This window comes from Acanthochromis polyacanthus, chromosome 18 (genome assembly GCF_021347895.1).
Source record: "Acanthochromis polyacanthus isolate Apoly-LR-REF ecotype Palm Island chromosome 18, KAUST_Apoly_ChrSc, whole genome shotgun sequence".
Taxonomy (NCBI): domain Eukaryota; kingdom Metazoa; phylum Chordata; class Actinopteri; family Pomacentridae; genus Acanthochromis; species Acanthochromis polyacanthus.
Window position 1 is genome coordinate 29,322,175 of NC_067130.1, and position 18,306 is coordinate 29,340,480.

General features: G+C 38.8%; 1 protein-coding gene across 2 annotated transcripts in view; it reads right to left on the reverse strand.

The window, feature by feature from the left end:
• Positions 1-8,574: 8,574 nt before the first annotated feature.
• ehmt1b (euchromatic histone-lysine N-methyltransferase 1b) overlaps positions 8,575-18,306 on the reverse strand; it is a 40,170-nt gene continuing 30,438 nt past the window's right edge. For both annotated transcript variants that reach the window (XM_051938181.1, XM_022208193.2), the window contains exons 17-26: positions 16,984-17,088; positions 16,742-16,896; positions 16,406-16,576; positions 14,445-14,589; positions 14,278-14,355; positions 14,070-14,185; positions 13,764-13,850; positions 11,162-11,240; positions 10,844-11,019; positions 8,575-9,935 (exon numbers count right to left, since the gene is read on the reverse strand). In XM_051938181.1, the coding sequence (XP_051794141.1) occupies positions 9,746-9,935; positions 10,844-11,019; positions 11,162-11,240; positions 13,764-13,850; positions 14,070-14,185; positions 14,278-14,355; positions 14,445-14,589; positions 16,406-16,576; positions 16,742-16,896; positions 16,984-17,088 (1,302 nt within the window). In that variant the 3' untranslated portion in view covers positions 8,575-9,745. The remainder of the gene's footprint in view (positions 9,936-10,843; positions 11,020-11,161; positions 11,241-13,763; positions 13,851-14,069; positions 14,186-14,277; positions 14,356-14,444; positions 14,590-16,405; positions 16,577-16,741; positions 16,897-16,983; positions 17,089-18,306) is intronic.

Below are 18,306 nucleotides of genomic sequence, written 5' to 3' on the forward strand. Positions count from 1 at the left end.
AATAAGACAAAGCATCAAAAAATGAGACAAAACACGACAAAAATGAGACATAAACCAATAAAAAAATAAGGAAAAACAACATAAATGAGACACAAAGGGAAAAATGAAGCATAAAATGACAAGACAAACACAACAAAATGACATGAAGCAGACACAACATGACAAAAATGACACACAAAAGGATAAACAGAGAAAAACCAACAAAAATGAGACAGAAATGGATAAAAACGAGATAAAATGATAGAAAAGATACACAAAACGACAAAAATGAGACACAGAAGGATAAAAGAAAGACATAAACCAGCATAAATAAGACAAAACGAGAAAACAAGATGTGACATGACAAAAATGAGACATAAACCAACAAAAAAATTGGGAAAAACAACATAAGACACAAAGGATAAAGGCAAAGCATAAAATGACAAGACAAACACAACAAAGTGACATGAAGCAGGCACAACATGACAAAAATGACACAAAAAAGGAAAAACAGAGAAAAAACATGACATAAATGAGACAAATCGATAAAAAAGAGACACAGAAGGATAAAGACATAAATCTACATAAATGAGACAAAACGACAAAAACAAGACATAAAGGATAAAAACAAGACATTAAACAACAGATGTGAAACACAAATTGTCAAAAATGAAACACAAAACTACACAAAAGAGACACAACATGAAAAAAATCAACACAAAAAATGACAAAAATGAGACATGAAGGGATAAAAAACCAAGCATAAAAAGACACAAAAGATGCTAAAATGCTAAAAATGACAGAAAACAGACAAGACAAAAACAACACCAAGGGATAAAACAAGACATGAACCAACAAAAATAAGACAAACAACACAAAACATAACAAGAGGAGACATAAAATGACAAAAATGAGACATGAACCAACAAAACATTGAGGCAGAACGACATAAATGAGACTCAAAGGGATAAAAATAAAGCATAAAAATCACACAAATAATGCACAAACCGACAAAAGCACACACTAAATGACAGAAAATGACGAAACATGGCAAAATGAGACACAAAAGGCTAAAAACAAGACACAAAACAATAAAAATGAGTCACAATACAATAAGAGCAATACACAAAATGACACAAAAGAAGGAACTTGTTAAAAACGAAAACAGATTTGGGCTGACATAGCTCTGACACTGGTCAATTAATGATTTTCCAAAAAGAAAAGATGCTATTTTCAGACTGGATATGTTGAAATTTGGGGCAAAACTACACGACAAATTCAACAAAGCTTCAGGTTCTGCGTACGTTTTCATATTTAATGCATTTGGCTCGGTCTAATTAACCACCTACATGTCAAACTACAACAGCTTACAGACAGATGGATGATCTGACAGGTGGGAAAGCAGAAGCACAAAATAAAAAACAGTCCAGGAAGTCTCATTTGATATTAAACGGTGCAGAGAACCAAGACACTCGGTCTTCAGGTGGAACATTATTAAATTATTCCTGGAGACCGACGCAGAGCAACTCATGACTCTTCATCAGGCTGTAGTTGAATTGATTAATAATGTTATTTCATGTGAAATGTAGATGGAGTGCCTTATTTTTCTCTGTATATATCTATGACAAAATGTTATGTCATTATTATTATGCATCACGAACACAGATTCCCTGAATACGCCTGAGGAGACATCTAGTGGTTTGGTTGAGGTACTGCAATGAAAATCCCATAAATGACTGCACTGTAATGAAGAAAATTAAATGTTTCATGAGGAATATATTGTTTTACATTTGTTTTCTGTTGTTTTTGCTACCATTTTTGCATACTATTAGTATAATTTCTTCCCAATTTTACCTTTTTGTTGGCTGTCGATATCAGGAATTTTTCATATTATAGGACACCATTCAAAAACACACAAAAAATTATGAAAACGCAAAATAAACCAACAAACAATAAGACAAGACAACAAAATTGGAGAAAAAAAAGGATAAAAATGAGACATAAACCAGCGTAAAAAAATCTGACAGAATTGAACAAACGAGACATAGCAGGACAAAAGCGAGCAGTAGACAGATAAAAAACAGGGCATAAAAAACACAAATGAGACACAAACCCATGATAAAGATACACAAAATGACATGAAATCAATGCAGCATGACAAAAACAACACAAAAGGATAAAAACTAGACATAAAACAACACAAGCCAACAAAAGCATGACACAAAACGACACAAATAATGACAAAAACAAGAGACAAAATGAGACACAAAATGATAGAAACAAGGCATAAACCGACAAAAATTAGACATAACATGACAAAAATGAGACACAAATAGATAAAAATGAGACATAAAACAAAACGAGACACAAATTGCCAAAAATGAGACACAAAATGACAGAAAAGGGACACAACATGACAAAAACAAGACCAAAAATAACAGCAAAATACACCAATAAACAATGAGAGAAAACAACTAAATTTTAGGGGGAAAGGATAAAAATGAGATATTAACCAGCATAAAAAAATGGACAAAATGGAACAAACTAGACACAGCAGAACAAACACAAGCAACAAAAGCAAGAAAACAAGGCACAACACAAATGACACACAAACCAATTTTAAAGATACACAAAATGACATGAAATGAGCACAACATGACACAAACAACACACAAAACGATAAAAACAAGACATGAAACAACACAAGCCAACAAAAGCATGAGATAAAGCAACAGAAATGAGACACAATATGATCAAAACAGGACAAAGATGACAAAACAAGAGAAATGAGACACAGCATGACAAATCGAGACAAAAAATGACAAAAACAAGAGACAGAAGGACAAAAATGGGACACAAAAGGATAAAAACAAGACATGAAACAACAAAAATGAGACAAAACATGACAAAAATGAGACATAAAATGAAACACGAGACAAAAAGGATAAAAGCGAGGCATAAAACAACGGATACAAGACACAAATTGGCAAAAGATACACAAAACTACAAAAAAGAGACACATATTGGCACATATTTTACAAACCAATTCAGTGTCTTTGTGTATATTTTTACTGTCCTGCTCGTTTATTCTCTCCTAAAGCGGACATAAATGCATACCTGTCATTAATAAGTATGTATTTTGCTGGTTGATTTGTGTCTCACCTGTAGCTTCTTACGGTGTTGTTCAAGCTGTCATGGTTCCTTACAGCCTGTCGAACTCCATCCTTCCTCCAGGCTCTGCTGACTCCATCCAGGTGTAAAACGGTGTCATATTTCAGCCCGGTGTCACTACCGGCGGCCATCCACGACGGCTCCTCTGGTTCTCCGGCGGAGGTCTCTTCCTCGACCCGCTTCACGCTGCGGGATCTCCGGTCAGGTGACGGAGCCCAGGTGTCCTCGTACTCCGCCCCCAGGGTGAGCATCCTCCAGGAGCCGAAGGTGGCCGAGCGCACCGCTGTTAGGTCAGAGATATTGACAGGTTGATGTCTGCCATTTGTGATATATTTTTCTACACAGTTTACATAATCTAAAAGAGTAAAAAAAATACCAAAAGCACACCAAAACAGTTTGGTGTCAGCGTCCGTTAGCATAGCATTAGCAGAAAATGCAACTCTCAAAGGCTAATAGCTAGCTAATTGGCTAGTCAGCTAGACCGCTAAAGTAGCTGTGAGTTTCAGAATTAACTCAACTGGACCAGAAAAAAAATATGTAAATGTCAACAGAAACTTCTCAACCCACCTCTGTAGCGTAATTAATATTTTAGTCGTCTCTCTTGTATGTTTGTTTTGTTTTTGTTTTTTTGCTAAATAAATACACAACGTGCGTTTGGCTAGCACGGTTAGCTATGACCTTTGAACTGCACACTCATGACAACAAACAGTTATGGACTGTCAGCAATAAATAAAATCTGTTTATTCAGCCATTTATTTTTGAGTATTTTGATAGTGGAAGTGCATTTCCAATACAGACATTAATTTAAAATTTTGGATAAACTATTTTTGGTTGAGCCCAATTTTGTTTGAATTATTGAGATAACTGGGAGTTAACTTTCACCATTAAGCAACTCTGACCATGAAGTAATTAGTGTTTTTTACTCAAAACACAGATAAATATGTAAATTATATGTCAACATGCAAAATAGCACAGTTTTCTGTGATTCTACTAGATTTTATTTAAAAAAAAAAACTGGAAACTGTTTACTGTTCAATCCATTTCAAATCATGTTTAATATCTAATCTTTTTTTTTGCAGATGTAATCGTAATTTTGAAAATAGAAATTTGAAGTTGACTTTTTTTTTTAGAATTTTTAAAAACATTTTTAGGGTTAAGATAGAATTCTCTCTGCAGTTATTTCCTGTAGCTTAACAAAACAAGGAATATCTGTAAAATAACAGTGCAATGTACAGAAATACCAGTCAAAAACAGTTATTTAAAAAAAAAACAACAACTACTTGTTCTCAAAATATAAAATCCAAGTTAAACTGCTTTTCACACTATTGCTTGAGATATTTGCACTAAAGGGAGCTTCCAGGGAGCAGTGCAGGCAGTGCTAATAGTATATTCCTACACATGAAAACTGCTTCGACAGGGATTTGGCCTTGTTTAAATCAGGTACAGTGTCAGTAATTTTTGATTGCACCTTATATACGCAGTTTTTATGTCTTGCTGACCACTGAATCTGCAGTTATGGGTTTCTTTCCATTAATTTAGATAGATACCTGCTCTTATTTGCTCAAAACAGCTGCCTGGGGGTACTATCAAGATGGCAGTTTTCATTAATCTCAGCTGAGAATCACAACAAATGTTGCTGTTAGTTGCCCCAGTAGATCCACAATAGAGATACTGACCCTCCAGTAAACCAAGAGGCCCCAGCTTCTGAGCCCTAATCGTTAATAATCCTACAAAAGCACTTACTTGAAGTAAAACGACTGAAATGTTCAAAGAAATCAGAGTGAACGTACCATAAACCACCGTAGATCGCCTCTCGGCCCATCTGGAGTTGTAGGGAACTGACCTCTTCATGACTGATCTCCAGGTCAACAGTGGAGAAGAGCAACGTTTGGACCCTCACACTCTTCATGTGGGTCTGCAAACTGACTGGAGGAACCTGTGGCACCAGACTGGGGCACAGAAAAAGTTTTTTCCCGCCTTGGAATGCGGAAAGGCTGCTTCCTGTCCTGCCAGTAAAGAAGCCTGTTATCAGACCAGCCGTCTTCGATGCTCAGGGAAAAATTTCTCTGATTCAATTATCGACTTTGTTTTCGCTGTCCACCCTGGTAATCAGGAAGGGAGCAATCATCGGCTGGTTTACGAGACCTAAAAGGGCCTGGAGATGCACGGCCGCTCACTTCCTGCTGCTACAGCGGACATTTTACATCCAAATCCACTGGGGTTTTTTGTATGACAGCAGCTGATCAGGCTAATTTCTCTGTTTGGTGGAGTTTAGCTGCAGACTGGGAAAGACTTGAGTAGACTGTTACAGGATTGTACTTTATTTGAAGTTTCTCCTCAGCTTCAGAGGGAAATATGATAGTTTTTACTCCTCGAGTTTACATTTATCCGACAGCTGTGGTTGTCCTAGTTGTTAGTGAGCAGATTAAGCTTGTAATGCATGCTCATGGGGGGAAATATTACACATTTTTAGTATTTCTAGCACTCTAAAAAAGATCTTATTTTGATTTTATGAAAACACATTTTCCACCATAGTGTTAGCTTGACTCCCCTGTGGAGCAAGTCAAGTCTTTTTGCATAGCTAACATGTTGGTATGATGTTTTTAATATCCCAGAAAAGTCTGAGGGCGTGGAAATTGCGACTGGTGAAATTTCAACAATTCAGCATGGCACAGGAAGTGCTGCATATGTAGCCTGTACATGCTCCAATCTGCCTCAAACTTTACATACGTGATCACAGTCCGGCCCTCATCACATCCATAGGCCGAAACACACTCTCAGGTGCAGCACCACTAGCAAAATAAGCAGAAAACGCCATCATTTAGCATTGATTGTCTCCAAAACAGACTTCAGACTTGTACGATTTCATGCTTAAGAAACCAATCCTGTCAACTTGCATCGTGGGACTTCCTGTTTCACTATCCTTCATTATTCGAACATGTATGGCTAAATTACTCTAATATTATAACTTGCCATGATCTACTCTAGTTTTACTGTGTTTTGGTGGAATTTTAAGTGAGCTGGTGCGCTCAAGCTGCACCAAGTAGCGAAGACATCGAAGCATTTAAAGGTTTAAATCGATTATTTTCATGGAAAAACCATCTAAATATGTGAGTTTGATGCACAGAGATGAGTTTTTAGGGATTTAGTCGATAACTGTAGAAGAATTTTAAATACATGACTTTTTTCCAGGTCAAAATTGCATACTGTTAGCCTACTTTGGTTTCTGAGCTGCTGAGCTGTTGATAATTGAATGACTTCCCATTCCCATCAGCTTTGCTTTGTATTTACTGCTAAATCTCACCACGCTAAACATGTGTTAACATTCCTTGCAGCATATTAACACTTTCGTTGTTAATGGAATGCTAAAAATCGCAGCTGTGGCAAAGAGAAGCCCCACAGTTTCTAGCCTCTCATTTAGTCCTATTGAAAGCATCTCATCTCCAGCTTTGTAGATTCTAACTGTTTATTAACATCTCATGTTAAAGCTGCTGTCCGGAGTTTGAATCGCAGCGTCTCCCAAAACGCTGTTGGTCCCACCCTCTGATTTCGCCCCTTTATTTGTGCACGCGCGCAGTACATGAGAGGAGTGCCCGGAGTGCTGCAGCATCTTGCCTGTTTTGCTGTTTTCCCCTCTTCTGCATTTAGTACATTTAGTAAATAATAAAGGAATTACGTTAGAATGCTGTATTGAGTCTAACTTGTCCTAATACCAAAATAACATGAATCTGCTAGGACGAACGAGTAAAGTTTCAATATGTGATTACACTCGTGTATCCCTCTCGATGACGTTGTTTATCAAACTTAGTGCATTTACGCGTGTATATGTGTTAGATTGTTTATTTATTTCTATCTAGAGTTCAGAATTGCATGACTCCTCTGACGAAGAGTATGTCCCAGACGCCCCAACATCTTCCTCCAGAGGTCGGGCATCTAAACGAAGCCGTCAGGCGGGCTATGGAGGCCGTGGTCGGGGAGCGACGCGAGCACCCCGAGCCAAAAAACGTCCTGCAGTCTCTTGGCCTGACAAGCCGTGGGATTGGTAACTTTTCTGGAAGTTGCTGAGCCCTGATGCTCTCTCCTCCACAAGCAAAACAAATGTGCGCGCGGTTGCGTAGTGCGTAGCTCGCCCACCTCTGCATGGGCTTGCTTGCTGTGCGCGTAACCGTTGATTGACAGCATGACAAAGCTGAAGCTCGAACTTGATTGGTCGGCAGCGACCGGCGCTTTTTGGAATAACATGGGGGTCTATGAGAGGAAGGCAGAGCTCAGGAATAAATTTTCATATCGCGTTATACTAACTTTATATTATAGTATCGAGCTAGACTAACACATTTAAGCTTTGTTAAAAAATGATACATAAATTGAAAACAAACGGAAACTCCGGACAGCAGCTTTAAAGTCCTTTTCCAGTTGTTGATTTAATCCTTAAAAACTCATCTCTACGCATTGAAGTTAGATATTTCAGAAGTTTTTCCCCATTAAAAATAGTTTTATGCGTCAAAATGGCATTGAAGCAACTTATCCTGGTTGCTTCTTGTAAAAACATGCAGCTCTATGAAGTCTGTGGTTCTTTCTCTAGTCATTCCTTAATCGCACTGTAGCTCGTCCTCTCACACCGTCTTTCTGCCAAATGTATGGTCAATATATTTTTTGAAATTGTAAATGTATTTTAAAAAGCAGGATAGTGACAGTAGTCTGAAAACGTACTTTTCTGTGTTCTTTTAATTTTTCCATACTTATGCAGACCTTGAAACTACTAAAGTCGAATTCTATACTGTGTGGGATACCTGGAGATCTGAGGCGAACACAGTGTTATTCTGGAAAATATACAGGAACAAGTGTTAGTTATCACATTTTAACAGGCGACACTGAAATATGAGGCAGATCAGTCATTCTCTACTCGTATCGTCGTGAAAAGATACTAAGTAGGAGTGTAGCACCTCTAACAATGAGTGTTTTAACAAAGCATCTTTTTAATTCTTAAATTTCTCCTTTCTAAAGTGCTCTGAGGCTTCCTCGGCGTATGAAAAGCTCTCCAGAAATCACAGCACAAACGAGAGGCTTTAAAAACCTGAATTAATTAAAGCGAGCCCAGAGTGGGAAGCGTCAGCCGCTCCGATGCCGCAGCTCTTTGAATATTTCAGAGCCGGGACCTGAGTCCGTCCGTCAAAAGTGGGCCACCGCTCGGTTCGTTCGGGGTCAAACCGACAGCAGGCTTCAATTTGAGGATCTTTCAGTAATGCGTCTGCCGTTGACAAGATAAGGAGCTAAGAAGCAATATCTCCCTGGATATGAAGAATTCCTGCAAAATGAAAGAGCAGAGGAGGAGACGTGATATTTAAATCCAGCCCTTTCACTTAACATCGTGGCAGACGGGTTTGAAGTCATGCAGACTGCAGCGAGTAGACGGATCAGGATAAATGCATTAGTATTAAATTTATTGAAAAAGATACAACCAATCAGATGGATGGTTCACGGTCCAGAAATATGTAACAGAACGTAATGGAAGTGCATTTTTATAACCTTTTTTTTCATTTATACCTTTCAAGACTTTGCACAACAGTCACTGCTTTACTAACAACATTTAAAATGACGGGTTGGCTTTTGTCGGCAAAATCATGAAACAAAATTAAAATCTAGCTACTGTAACTATGATTAGAAAACTGGAGACAAAAATTAAACATAAAAAACTTAAAAACATTCTCTTATTTTACAAACTATGTTCACTTGGGTAATAAAAATGAGAACAAAAGTAAAAACCTTTTGTCAGCACCATTTTCTTGGTTTGTTTTTTTTTTCTTACTCATTTTCAGTTTCATTGATTCCTCCACCACTGTGGCAAAGTATGTGACACATTTCAATCCCCTTAAACATGCGCAATAAAAAGATCCGCCAATTTATTCAGACTAGAAACGCCTCATCTTTGAGGAATGGTTCAGCATCTTTCTACTAGGTGATCTATACTCACTTTAAAAAAAAAAAAACTGTCCACTTTTTGCTCCACTTCTTTGTCCTTTACATGTTAGATAATTCATCGGGACGCTTTCTTTCAAACACTACAAGACAGATGAAATGACACGAAAAAGTGGCAACTTAATTTATCAGCTAATTTTGCTGGAATGGTTCATGGTAAATGACCGCAAAGGTCAAGAAAGTTGAGGTTGTCTTCGCAAAAGACAACAAAACCCTAATCCACGACCCCAAATTCCTCGATCATGACTCTTACAAAAAGCCACTTAAATAGGTCAACCAATTACATTTAAAAGACAAACAAAAAAAGACAAAATGCACAGTCCTCCTTCCCAGCAAAGTTGCGTATGAAATGTAAAGACTGTCCGTTAGTGTCTCTGTGGTGTTTGCTGTGCATGGCGTCGCTGCCCTCTGCTGTTCACGTTACAGACGGTGGAATAACGGAGCAGAAAGTTCTTCCAGGATTGGATTGTGCATCTGGTTCGGTGTAACAAAGTTTTTTACAGGTTCTCATGACGGTCGGTGGTCCATGGTTTTAATCAGAAGTGGAGATACAGTACAAGAAGTTCATCGATAAAAGTTTCAGAAGGAGGATGGGGACGGGCATCGTGGTGGGAGCGTTTTAGGAAGGACTGGAGGGGCTGTTGGAAGAGCTGGTGTCAGGCGATGCGCTGGGCTGTTGCTGCTCCTCCGGTGTGCTGTCGGCCTGCAGCGACGCCAAGGCCACCGCCGAGTATTTACACTTGGAGGAGCCACATTCACAGCTGAACGTCTTGCTTTTGACTTCCCAGAAGTGGTCGCCATAGTTAAATCTGAGAGAGGAGGATGAAAAAAAGCTGATTTTTACAAGGAGAATATACAAAATATGCCTTTATAGCAGTTGCAGAGATGGGGGAAAAAAATACTGGCAGGTTTATAGAAAGTCTCACAGAGCAAGAAAGGTTAAAATCTGCATGGATTTGGACTAAATTAGTGTGATGTAGAATGACACTTTGGGAACGAAGAACAAAGATTTCAACATTTACCAGTGTTGGTTTGTAACAACTCTAGAGCATAAAGTGTTTAGCACAGGGTAGAAAATAAACATGATATTTTTACAAATGCATTAATTATAATTAAAGATTTTTTGGATTTAAAGTCCATCATCCTCTTAAATATTATACCAGAATTTATCTGATGTTACTTTCCCACCCTGATATGGAGGTCTTTACCTCTAAATCTGAATTATTACTGTTTACTTAAGCTATTCAAGGTCAATTTACATCATGAACAACACATCACATCAAACAGAGAACCAGCTGCTTCTCCATTTTTGATTATTTAATGTTAATATTCCTTCAATGTTAGGAATGTTAGAATTATGTCATACAACTACAAGAAGTTATTTAAGCTTAAAGGTTCAATACGATCTTCTAAGGTGCTCATTTTTTCCCACAGTAAAATATCACATTTGATAGTAAAATTGTTCAGTGAACGACCAAAAAGTTCAACACCTCTATCTGGAGACACAGTTTCAAGGAGAATCAAATGCTGGTTTGTCCAAATTTTTCAACAAAGCCAACAATTTCCATCAGATGAAAATTAAATATAATTTATTGTGCTATCAGTGCATTTCTTGAACTCTCTTATACTGATATTGGACTCAAAACACATGGATTCTGGTTGTGAAAAGGAACAAACACACGACATCCGAGTGGCACAAAATAAATACTAGACCCACCCGAGCTCTTCTCCAGCCTTGATGTTTTCACTGGCAAAGAAGGCAATGTGTGGGAATCGAAGGTCCTGGTGCGTCGTGAAAACTCGACAGGCGAACAGGTTGGGCTCGCACATGTGGTTGAGGAAGCGGCTGATGTTGCCATAGAAACGGGCGTCGATGCAGTACATGTCTTGTGGCTGGGAGGGGAAACAAATGAAAAGATAAGCTTCAAATGAACAGGTAAGACAATGTTAAAGTCGCTTTTTAATTATTTTACAATTCACATCTATTTACGAAGTAGTTGTTGAACTTTTTCAGAAGTTGCCGTTTATACGTCACCTTATCATCCAGGCTGAACAGGTAGGCGTCGTTTTGCCTCATCTCTGCTTCTGCTTCAGAGATGATCTCACCTACGTACCTGTTCAGAGGCAGATGACCTGTCAGCAGCTGTAAACATTTTAATACGAATGCCGTCACATGTCACAAACACGGAATTATAAGGTTTTGTTTGGGGAGACTGCACGTCTGAGATACCGAACTTGAAAGATTTCACGCTGCTGCATGTAAAGCCGTCTGAAATATTTTAATATTCAACCCAAAAAATTTATTTTTAATTAAATAGAAGACACTGCACACACATTCATCAATCATGAATCATTTGTCGACACATGCAAGTTAAGATAAAAAACTGTTTTATTTAGTCGACAATGTTAAGATCAGGACCTTTGATACTGAAGACAGCTTAAACGGAGATTAAATGGAGCGGATTTGTATTCTCCAACACAAAACTGTAAATTAACTGGCAGCGCTTCCAAACACGATAACGCAGCAAGTATAATTATGATGCATTCACAGTCTGAGCCGCATCAACAGGAGCTGGAAGATAGAAGGTTTTGAAACTGGGGGTAAAACTCATACAACACACTTCCATGTTAAGTCTTTTTTTTTTTTTAATTAGTCTGCAACAATGTATTAGATTCTGCTCTTTTGTGGGTAATTCCTATGGAGAAGCTGTCAAATCACATTATAATACACCAATCAGCCACAACATTAAAACCAGCATTTCAGACCCATTGAAGTCTGGATTCTACAGATCTCTTTAGGCGTTGTGAGGTATCAGACACCTAAACATTGCAACAGGTCATCTGAGTCTTGGAAGTTGAAAGGTGGAGTCTCCTTGGATCAGACTTGTTTTCCAGTACAGCCCCACTGGAATTGAATGTGGAGAATTTGGAGGCTGAAGTCAACACCTTGAACTCTTGGTCATGTTCCTCAAACCACTCCTGAACAATGTTTGCAGAATAGCGTTGCAAATTAAGACAGGATGTAGGCGGTGTGCAACAATGCTCATGTAGGTGGTAGGTGTCAAAGTAACATCCACACGAATGTAGGTTTCCTTGGAAAATGTCAAGATAATTTCCAGCTTCTGCCATTTCGTCCCAGAGTAAATGATGCTAACGCTCCTGGATATCCACATGATGCAAAAGAAAATGTGATTCATCAGATCAGACCACCTTCTTCCATTGCTCCATGGTCCAATCCTGATGATCCAGTCCCCTTGTTCATGCTTTTGGTGGTGAAGAGACTACCAGTTCATGTCTTCATGCTTCCAACAACTATACATCAAAAACACTCTTCACTGGCTGCCTAATGTATCCCACTTCTTGACAGGTGCAATTTCTTTCCTTGACAATATCTTTATTTTTAGCAATCATACTAGAAGAAAAACAAAAAACAACTACAAGAAAGAATAAAACACAAAAAAGATGACATTCTCCTCTCTTACAACCAAGTTATTCATCAGTACAACTCAACCCAAAGCCTGCCAAATTCCTCACAAAGGGTCTTTCTGATGGTCTTTCAGTATAATAATTCACTCTCTCCACTGGAAGGCTCACCATCAATTGAGGGGGTTAGAAGAAGAGTCGTCTAACCGCCATTTTTTTTAATTTTATGGTCTAGATGTTAGTGGCAAAATGTTCTAACAACACCTTGAACTCTTGGTCATGTTCCTCAAACCACTCCTGAACAATGTTCGCAGAATAGCGTTGCAAATTAAGACAGGATGTAGGCGGTGTGCAACAATGCTCATGTAGGTGGTAGGTGTCAAAGTAATAGCCACACGAATGTAGGTTTCCTTGGTGTTAGTGGCAAAATGGTCTAACATACAACCTAAATACAGTAATACAGTGGCACTTCCAATGTTAGATCATTCTTGAAAACGCTACACTTTCTCAAAAACAAAAGAAAGTGAGTTAGACCACTCTGCTTCCAAACCCTTCATTTTGTTTTATCCAATGTGAGATTGTTTTTTTTTTTCCCAAGAACAGAGCTATCACCTTTGTAGCATTTAAAACCCGACATTCATCAATATTTGCTCGTTCTTTTTGATAGTTACGTTTGTTTGGATACAGGCCAAGTAGAAAGAACTTAGGGTCCAATGAAAGTCTTTTTGAAATAATCTTCTCACATGTACACTGCCATCCAAAAGTTTGGGGTCACTCAAACGCATGAAAACTCACACTTTTATTCATGTGCTAACGTAATTGCATAATAGCTAACACAATGTAGCATTAGAACACAGGAGTGATGGTTCCTGGAAATGTTCCTCTGTACCCCTATGGAGATATTCCATTAAAAATCAGACGTTTGCAGCTAGAATAGTCATTTACCACATTAACAATGTCTAGACTGGATTTCTGATTAATTTAATGGTATCTTCATTGGGGAAAAAAAACTTTTCTTTCAAAAATAAAGATATTTCTAAGTGACCCCAAACTTTTGAACGGTAGTGTCGCTCTGATAAATTAAGTTATTCACTTCATCTGTCAGTCGTTTTAATATTGTGGCTAATAGTTTTCTATTTATTTTGTTTTTGCTGACACAACAACAGAACCTATGTCGAGAAAAATGAAATTCAAGCCGTCGGTGTTTGACTTACTCGCATATAAAGGTCCCCTGCGGTATGTCCTGCAGCGTCCGGACACCCCAGCCTTTCTTACTGGTCCTGAAGAGCTGAAGTCTGGTCCTGGAAGATCCACAGTATATTTTAACATCACTAGAGCTGCTGCTTACCTTCACAAAGGAGGTACCAAACTGCACTACAACCCCATAAGGCCCTGTAGGCTGGGTTTTTCTGCAGCGCTTCCTACCACAAGAGTTTCTAAGACTGTCTGAGATACATAACTTGACAGGCAGAACCTCTACAGATAAGTACAGATGAGTTTTTTTTAAATTATGCAAATACCTGAGTCCATTTTGTACCACTCTGTTCTTGCAGGTCCTCCAACAGGAGCATGCATGGTTGCACTCGAAGATGAGAGGAGGCTCTTCACGGCAGAATTCAGGTAGAAGGCAACCAGTCTAAACGTGACAAAATACACTTGTAATATCAGGTTTTATGGGCACTAAATGGAGCTGCATACACATTTACTTGGTCGGATAGTTCTCCTCACCTTGTCATACCAGCAGCGCAGACTGAGCTGTCCACACATGCAGATACTTGCAGAACAGTCTTCTTTACAGATGCAATACTGATAGAGAAAAAAAAACGCGGTCACTTCACACTGCAGAAATCCTTTATTCCCTTCAAAATGCACGATGACGACGGCTTTCAACTCACTTGCAAGTGTGTGATGTTCCTGTCAATATTCATCGGGGACGTGACACAGTTTTCTGGGATGTATTTGTAGTCTTCTGGGTACGGTTCACTGTCGACGGCGTTCACACAAGGGATGGGAACTCGCTCCTGGCCTAAAGCAATGTCACTGTGGATGAAACACACCAGTCAGAGGCTGTCGGGGTTTGAAGGTAAGAAAATAAGAAACAAAAGAGGCTAAAAGGGTACTGGTTGGCCTTTAACTGTCAGATGTAGGCATCAGTAGTTTGTAATATCAGTTATCAATTTAATATCTTGTGTAGCATTTAATATTTTCATTTCTCAGCTGCAATATTTCACTTTCATGTAGAACACTGTCAGTATAACTTACATGATTTCATTTTCATCTTATTTTTCAGGTGCGATATTTCATTATGTGTGATATATCTTTAAAAATCAGAAAATAAAGTAAATTTTTCAACATTATATATATATATATTTTTTTATCTTATTTCACTTTATTTTTATTTTATTTCACCTCTACTTTAAACCCTAACATTTTGTGTTGTCCTGTGGTTTAGTAAACCACAGGACAACCGTTTACCTTTTTATTGAATATCCATGCTGCTGTAACAATTTAATTTCCCTTGGTGGATTAATAAAGTCATCTAAGTCTAATTCCTTATTATTGGGGATCGATCAATACTCTGATGCCAATTATTGGTAATCAAGAATAACCAATATTTGGAACTGATGTACATTAGATGTAATGTTTTAACAGCATTTAACAGCAGAGAACCTGTCATTCATAACTAGACCTCTTCATTAATACGGGTAGCTATAACTAAATGTGTAAAACGCTCTTGACTGAGATTGATCAGTTTGTCGCCTGCAGTTCTCCATTTTCTTAATAATTCACTGTTTGATCGCTTTCATTGTCCGCTAAGGTCTAGATCTTAAAACAGTAACAAGAAAAGCACTCAGAGAGTACATTACTCGGCCAATGCTGCTCAGTTGTATCATTTCTGACGGATAAGTCCTGATAAGTCCACAGCGGTGGATTTGTAGTAGTATCACAATCATGTGATCATCAGCAGGCAGCTGATGTAGTGTTCACTTGTTGTCATGGTTACAGTGACGCTGTCTTGCAATGATACGGAAATCTGTAACAAATCCATGGATCCAGACTTTCAGCCACATCACTGCCAAAATCTAATGAGGTGGTCCTTGTGTCATTTCTGACCTTCCCTGAAAATTTCATCCAAATCCGGTTGTCTGTTTTTGAGTAATGTCGTGCATGGACAGAAAGACAGATTAACAGAAGGAAAAACATACGCTAATCATCACACAACTCTGCTGCTTTCTATGACAGAGTAATCACTGTTTTCCAGACTCCATTTCAGGTTAATCTGTGGCTGCCTTCTAACTTAGCCGCTAGCCGTTAGCATAGCCACTGTGAGAAAAGCTAATGTCCTGGTTTGTGTTTGTTTAGTTTCCGCTTGAGAGACATTTCTGAGACCACAGAGTGATTAAAAACAGAGAGAGGAGGCTGATCAGACCTGAAGTAGTGCATTTAAATTTGTAGATAATCAGTTAATAACGTACCAATACCAACAATCGGAAAAATGCCAAATATCAGCCAGACCGGTAATCGTTCTATCTCTACTTATTACCTCAGTTTAATTGCAAGTATTGATTTTAACTGATCTATTCCAGCCTCATTTTAGCTGACTTATTTAATTTCAGTATTTTTTGTACTTTTCTACTTTACAGTCACTCCATTTCTTATGCCATTTAGTTTTTTTTTTAGCAATATCTGCATAAGAATCTCCTTTGGGAAATTCTTATATCTATTTTATCTCATCTCATAAAAACATCCTGAAAACCTCTATCCTCTGCTACCTGGCACCCCAACAGAACTCCGGTGCATTTTTAACGCTGCTATTTGTGCTCTGAATGCCGGCTTTGCTCGGTGTAATTTCAACCTGTGAAGGAGCTTTTCTCCAGCTTGACTGTGCCTGCTGTTCTTGGCGTCCCTCTCCTTCCTGTTGGCCTGCAGGGCTGCCCAGGCCTTCGAGTTGTGGCTGCAGCAGTCCGGAGGAGTTTCTCCCTCTCGGTTCTTCAGAAACACATCCGCTCCTCGATTCAGGAAAAGCCTGAGGAGACAAAAAATAAAAAACCCACACATTTTACCAATTGGCAACAATAGCCCTCTTCTTCATGAGTCAGTCCTCTTGTTGTTAACTGAAGGTAAAAAAAAAAAAGAAGAAGAAGCCAGTTATTCAGTGTCGTCGTTTTATTTCCTGCAGCTGGTGACTCACGTGACACAGTCGAGGCGATTCTCCCGAGCAGCGATGTGCAGAGGAGAGTCTCCGTGGATGTTGACGACCTGCAGATTACAGTTGGCGTCCAGCAGCAGCTCGGCGATCTCCACGCTGCCGGAGAACGCTGCCCAGTGCAGGCAGATGTTCTCTTCCTAGAACGGTAAATAACATTAACCAACAATGACACGCTGTTTCATTCTTCTACAAAGCACGCAGAATAAACAGACTTCTAAACCGACCTTGTCCCTGATGCTGATGTCAGCTCCTTTGGTGAGAAGCAGCTTCACCTGGTTAGCGTGTTTGTACTCCGTGGCCCAGATCATGGCCGTCCAACCGCCGTCATCCTGTGGAAAAATGAAGCACAAATTCAGTCCAAGTCAAACAGAACAACACACAGGTGACTCCCGGCAAAACCTTGAAAGTCAGAAACAGTTTTTACTTTCAAGTCCTCAGTGACAACCATCTTTTCAGCAAATTATTAAAAGTCACACACATTCCCCAAAAATGTCTTTCAAATTTTCATCCCAGAATACTGCAAAATTGGATTATTGAGCAGCTACTGTATAACTCCAGGTTGCAGTCCTGCTCTAAACAGACTGCTTTAGATTTTGTGGCTTTAAATGCAATTGAGCTGCTGCTGTCCCCGCCTCCTTCAGGAAGAAAACTCTCTCTGCATCAGACAACATGGCTAACACAGAGGTGAATGAGTGTGTAAGACCAGCACTTTCTATCACTTCTAACTTTCTCTCTGAGTGATCACTTTACATGGAAATATGACAGAATTCATACCACTGATATTGTTTGTAACCTGTGTTGGGTGACTAACAACAGCACTGCAGTTCATCATCATCAGTATTTTGCAGTGCAGAGCAAAGGATTGGAAATGTCTCTAAAAGTTACCGCCAGTTAACATCTACTCTTAAATAGCTGCGTTTGTCACTATTTCAAATTCATTCCAATTATCTAACAACCAAAACAGTGAAATATGTAAATAAACAGCTGAATTGGGAATTCACTTCTATTAAAATGTACTTTTGTGAGCACAGAGAGCAGGAGAGAAGCTAACAGATGTACACATCAGCTGAGCTTAGAATGCACAGAAGAATAACAGGCAATATGAAAACATAGGAACTCATAGTCCTTTTTCATTGGTTTCAGATTGCTCTTATAGTTTCTACTACTTCTGATTGTTTTTCAGCTTTGCAGTTTCAACAGAATTTTGACCTGTGGGCAAATGATCAAAGCTAATGCTGACATTAGCCATGCTATTTGTTAACACTAGGGTTTTTCTAATTGTTGTGGGGACATTGCCTTCAAAAATATAATTAATCAACTGTGTTTTCAGTTCATCAGATGCTGGGAGTGCATGAAGACTCTCGTGTTCACTCTGGCAGCCAACAGCAGAACATTTGTTGAGCTTTGCTTCTAGCTGAGACTTTTCAGAGTTAGCAGAAGCAACACAAAGAAAGTAAATAAACCAGGTGGACTGATGCCGTCTACACAAAGAACGTTATTCAATACGGCCTACAGACACTCTTGGCTGGAGTTATTTAGCCTCGTTA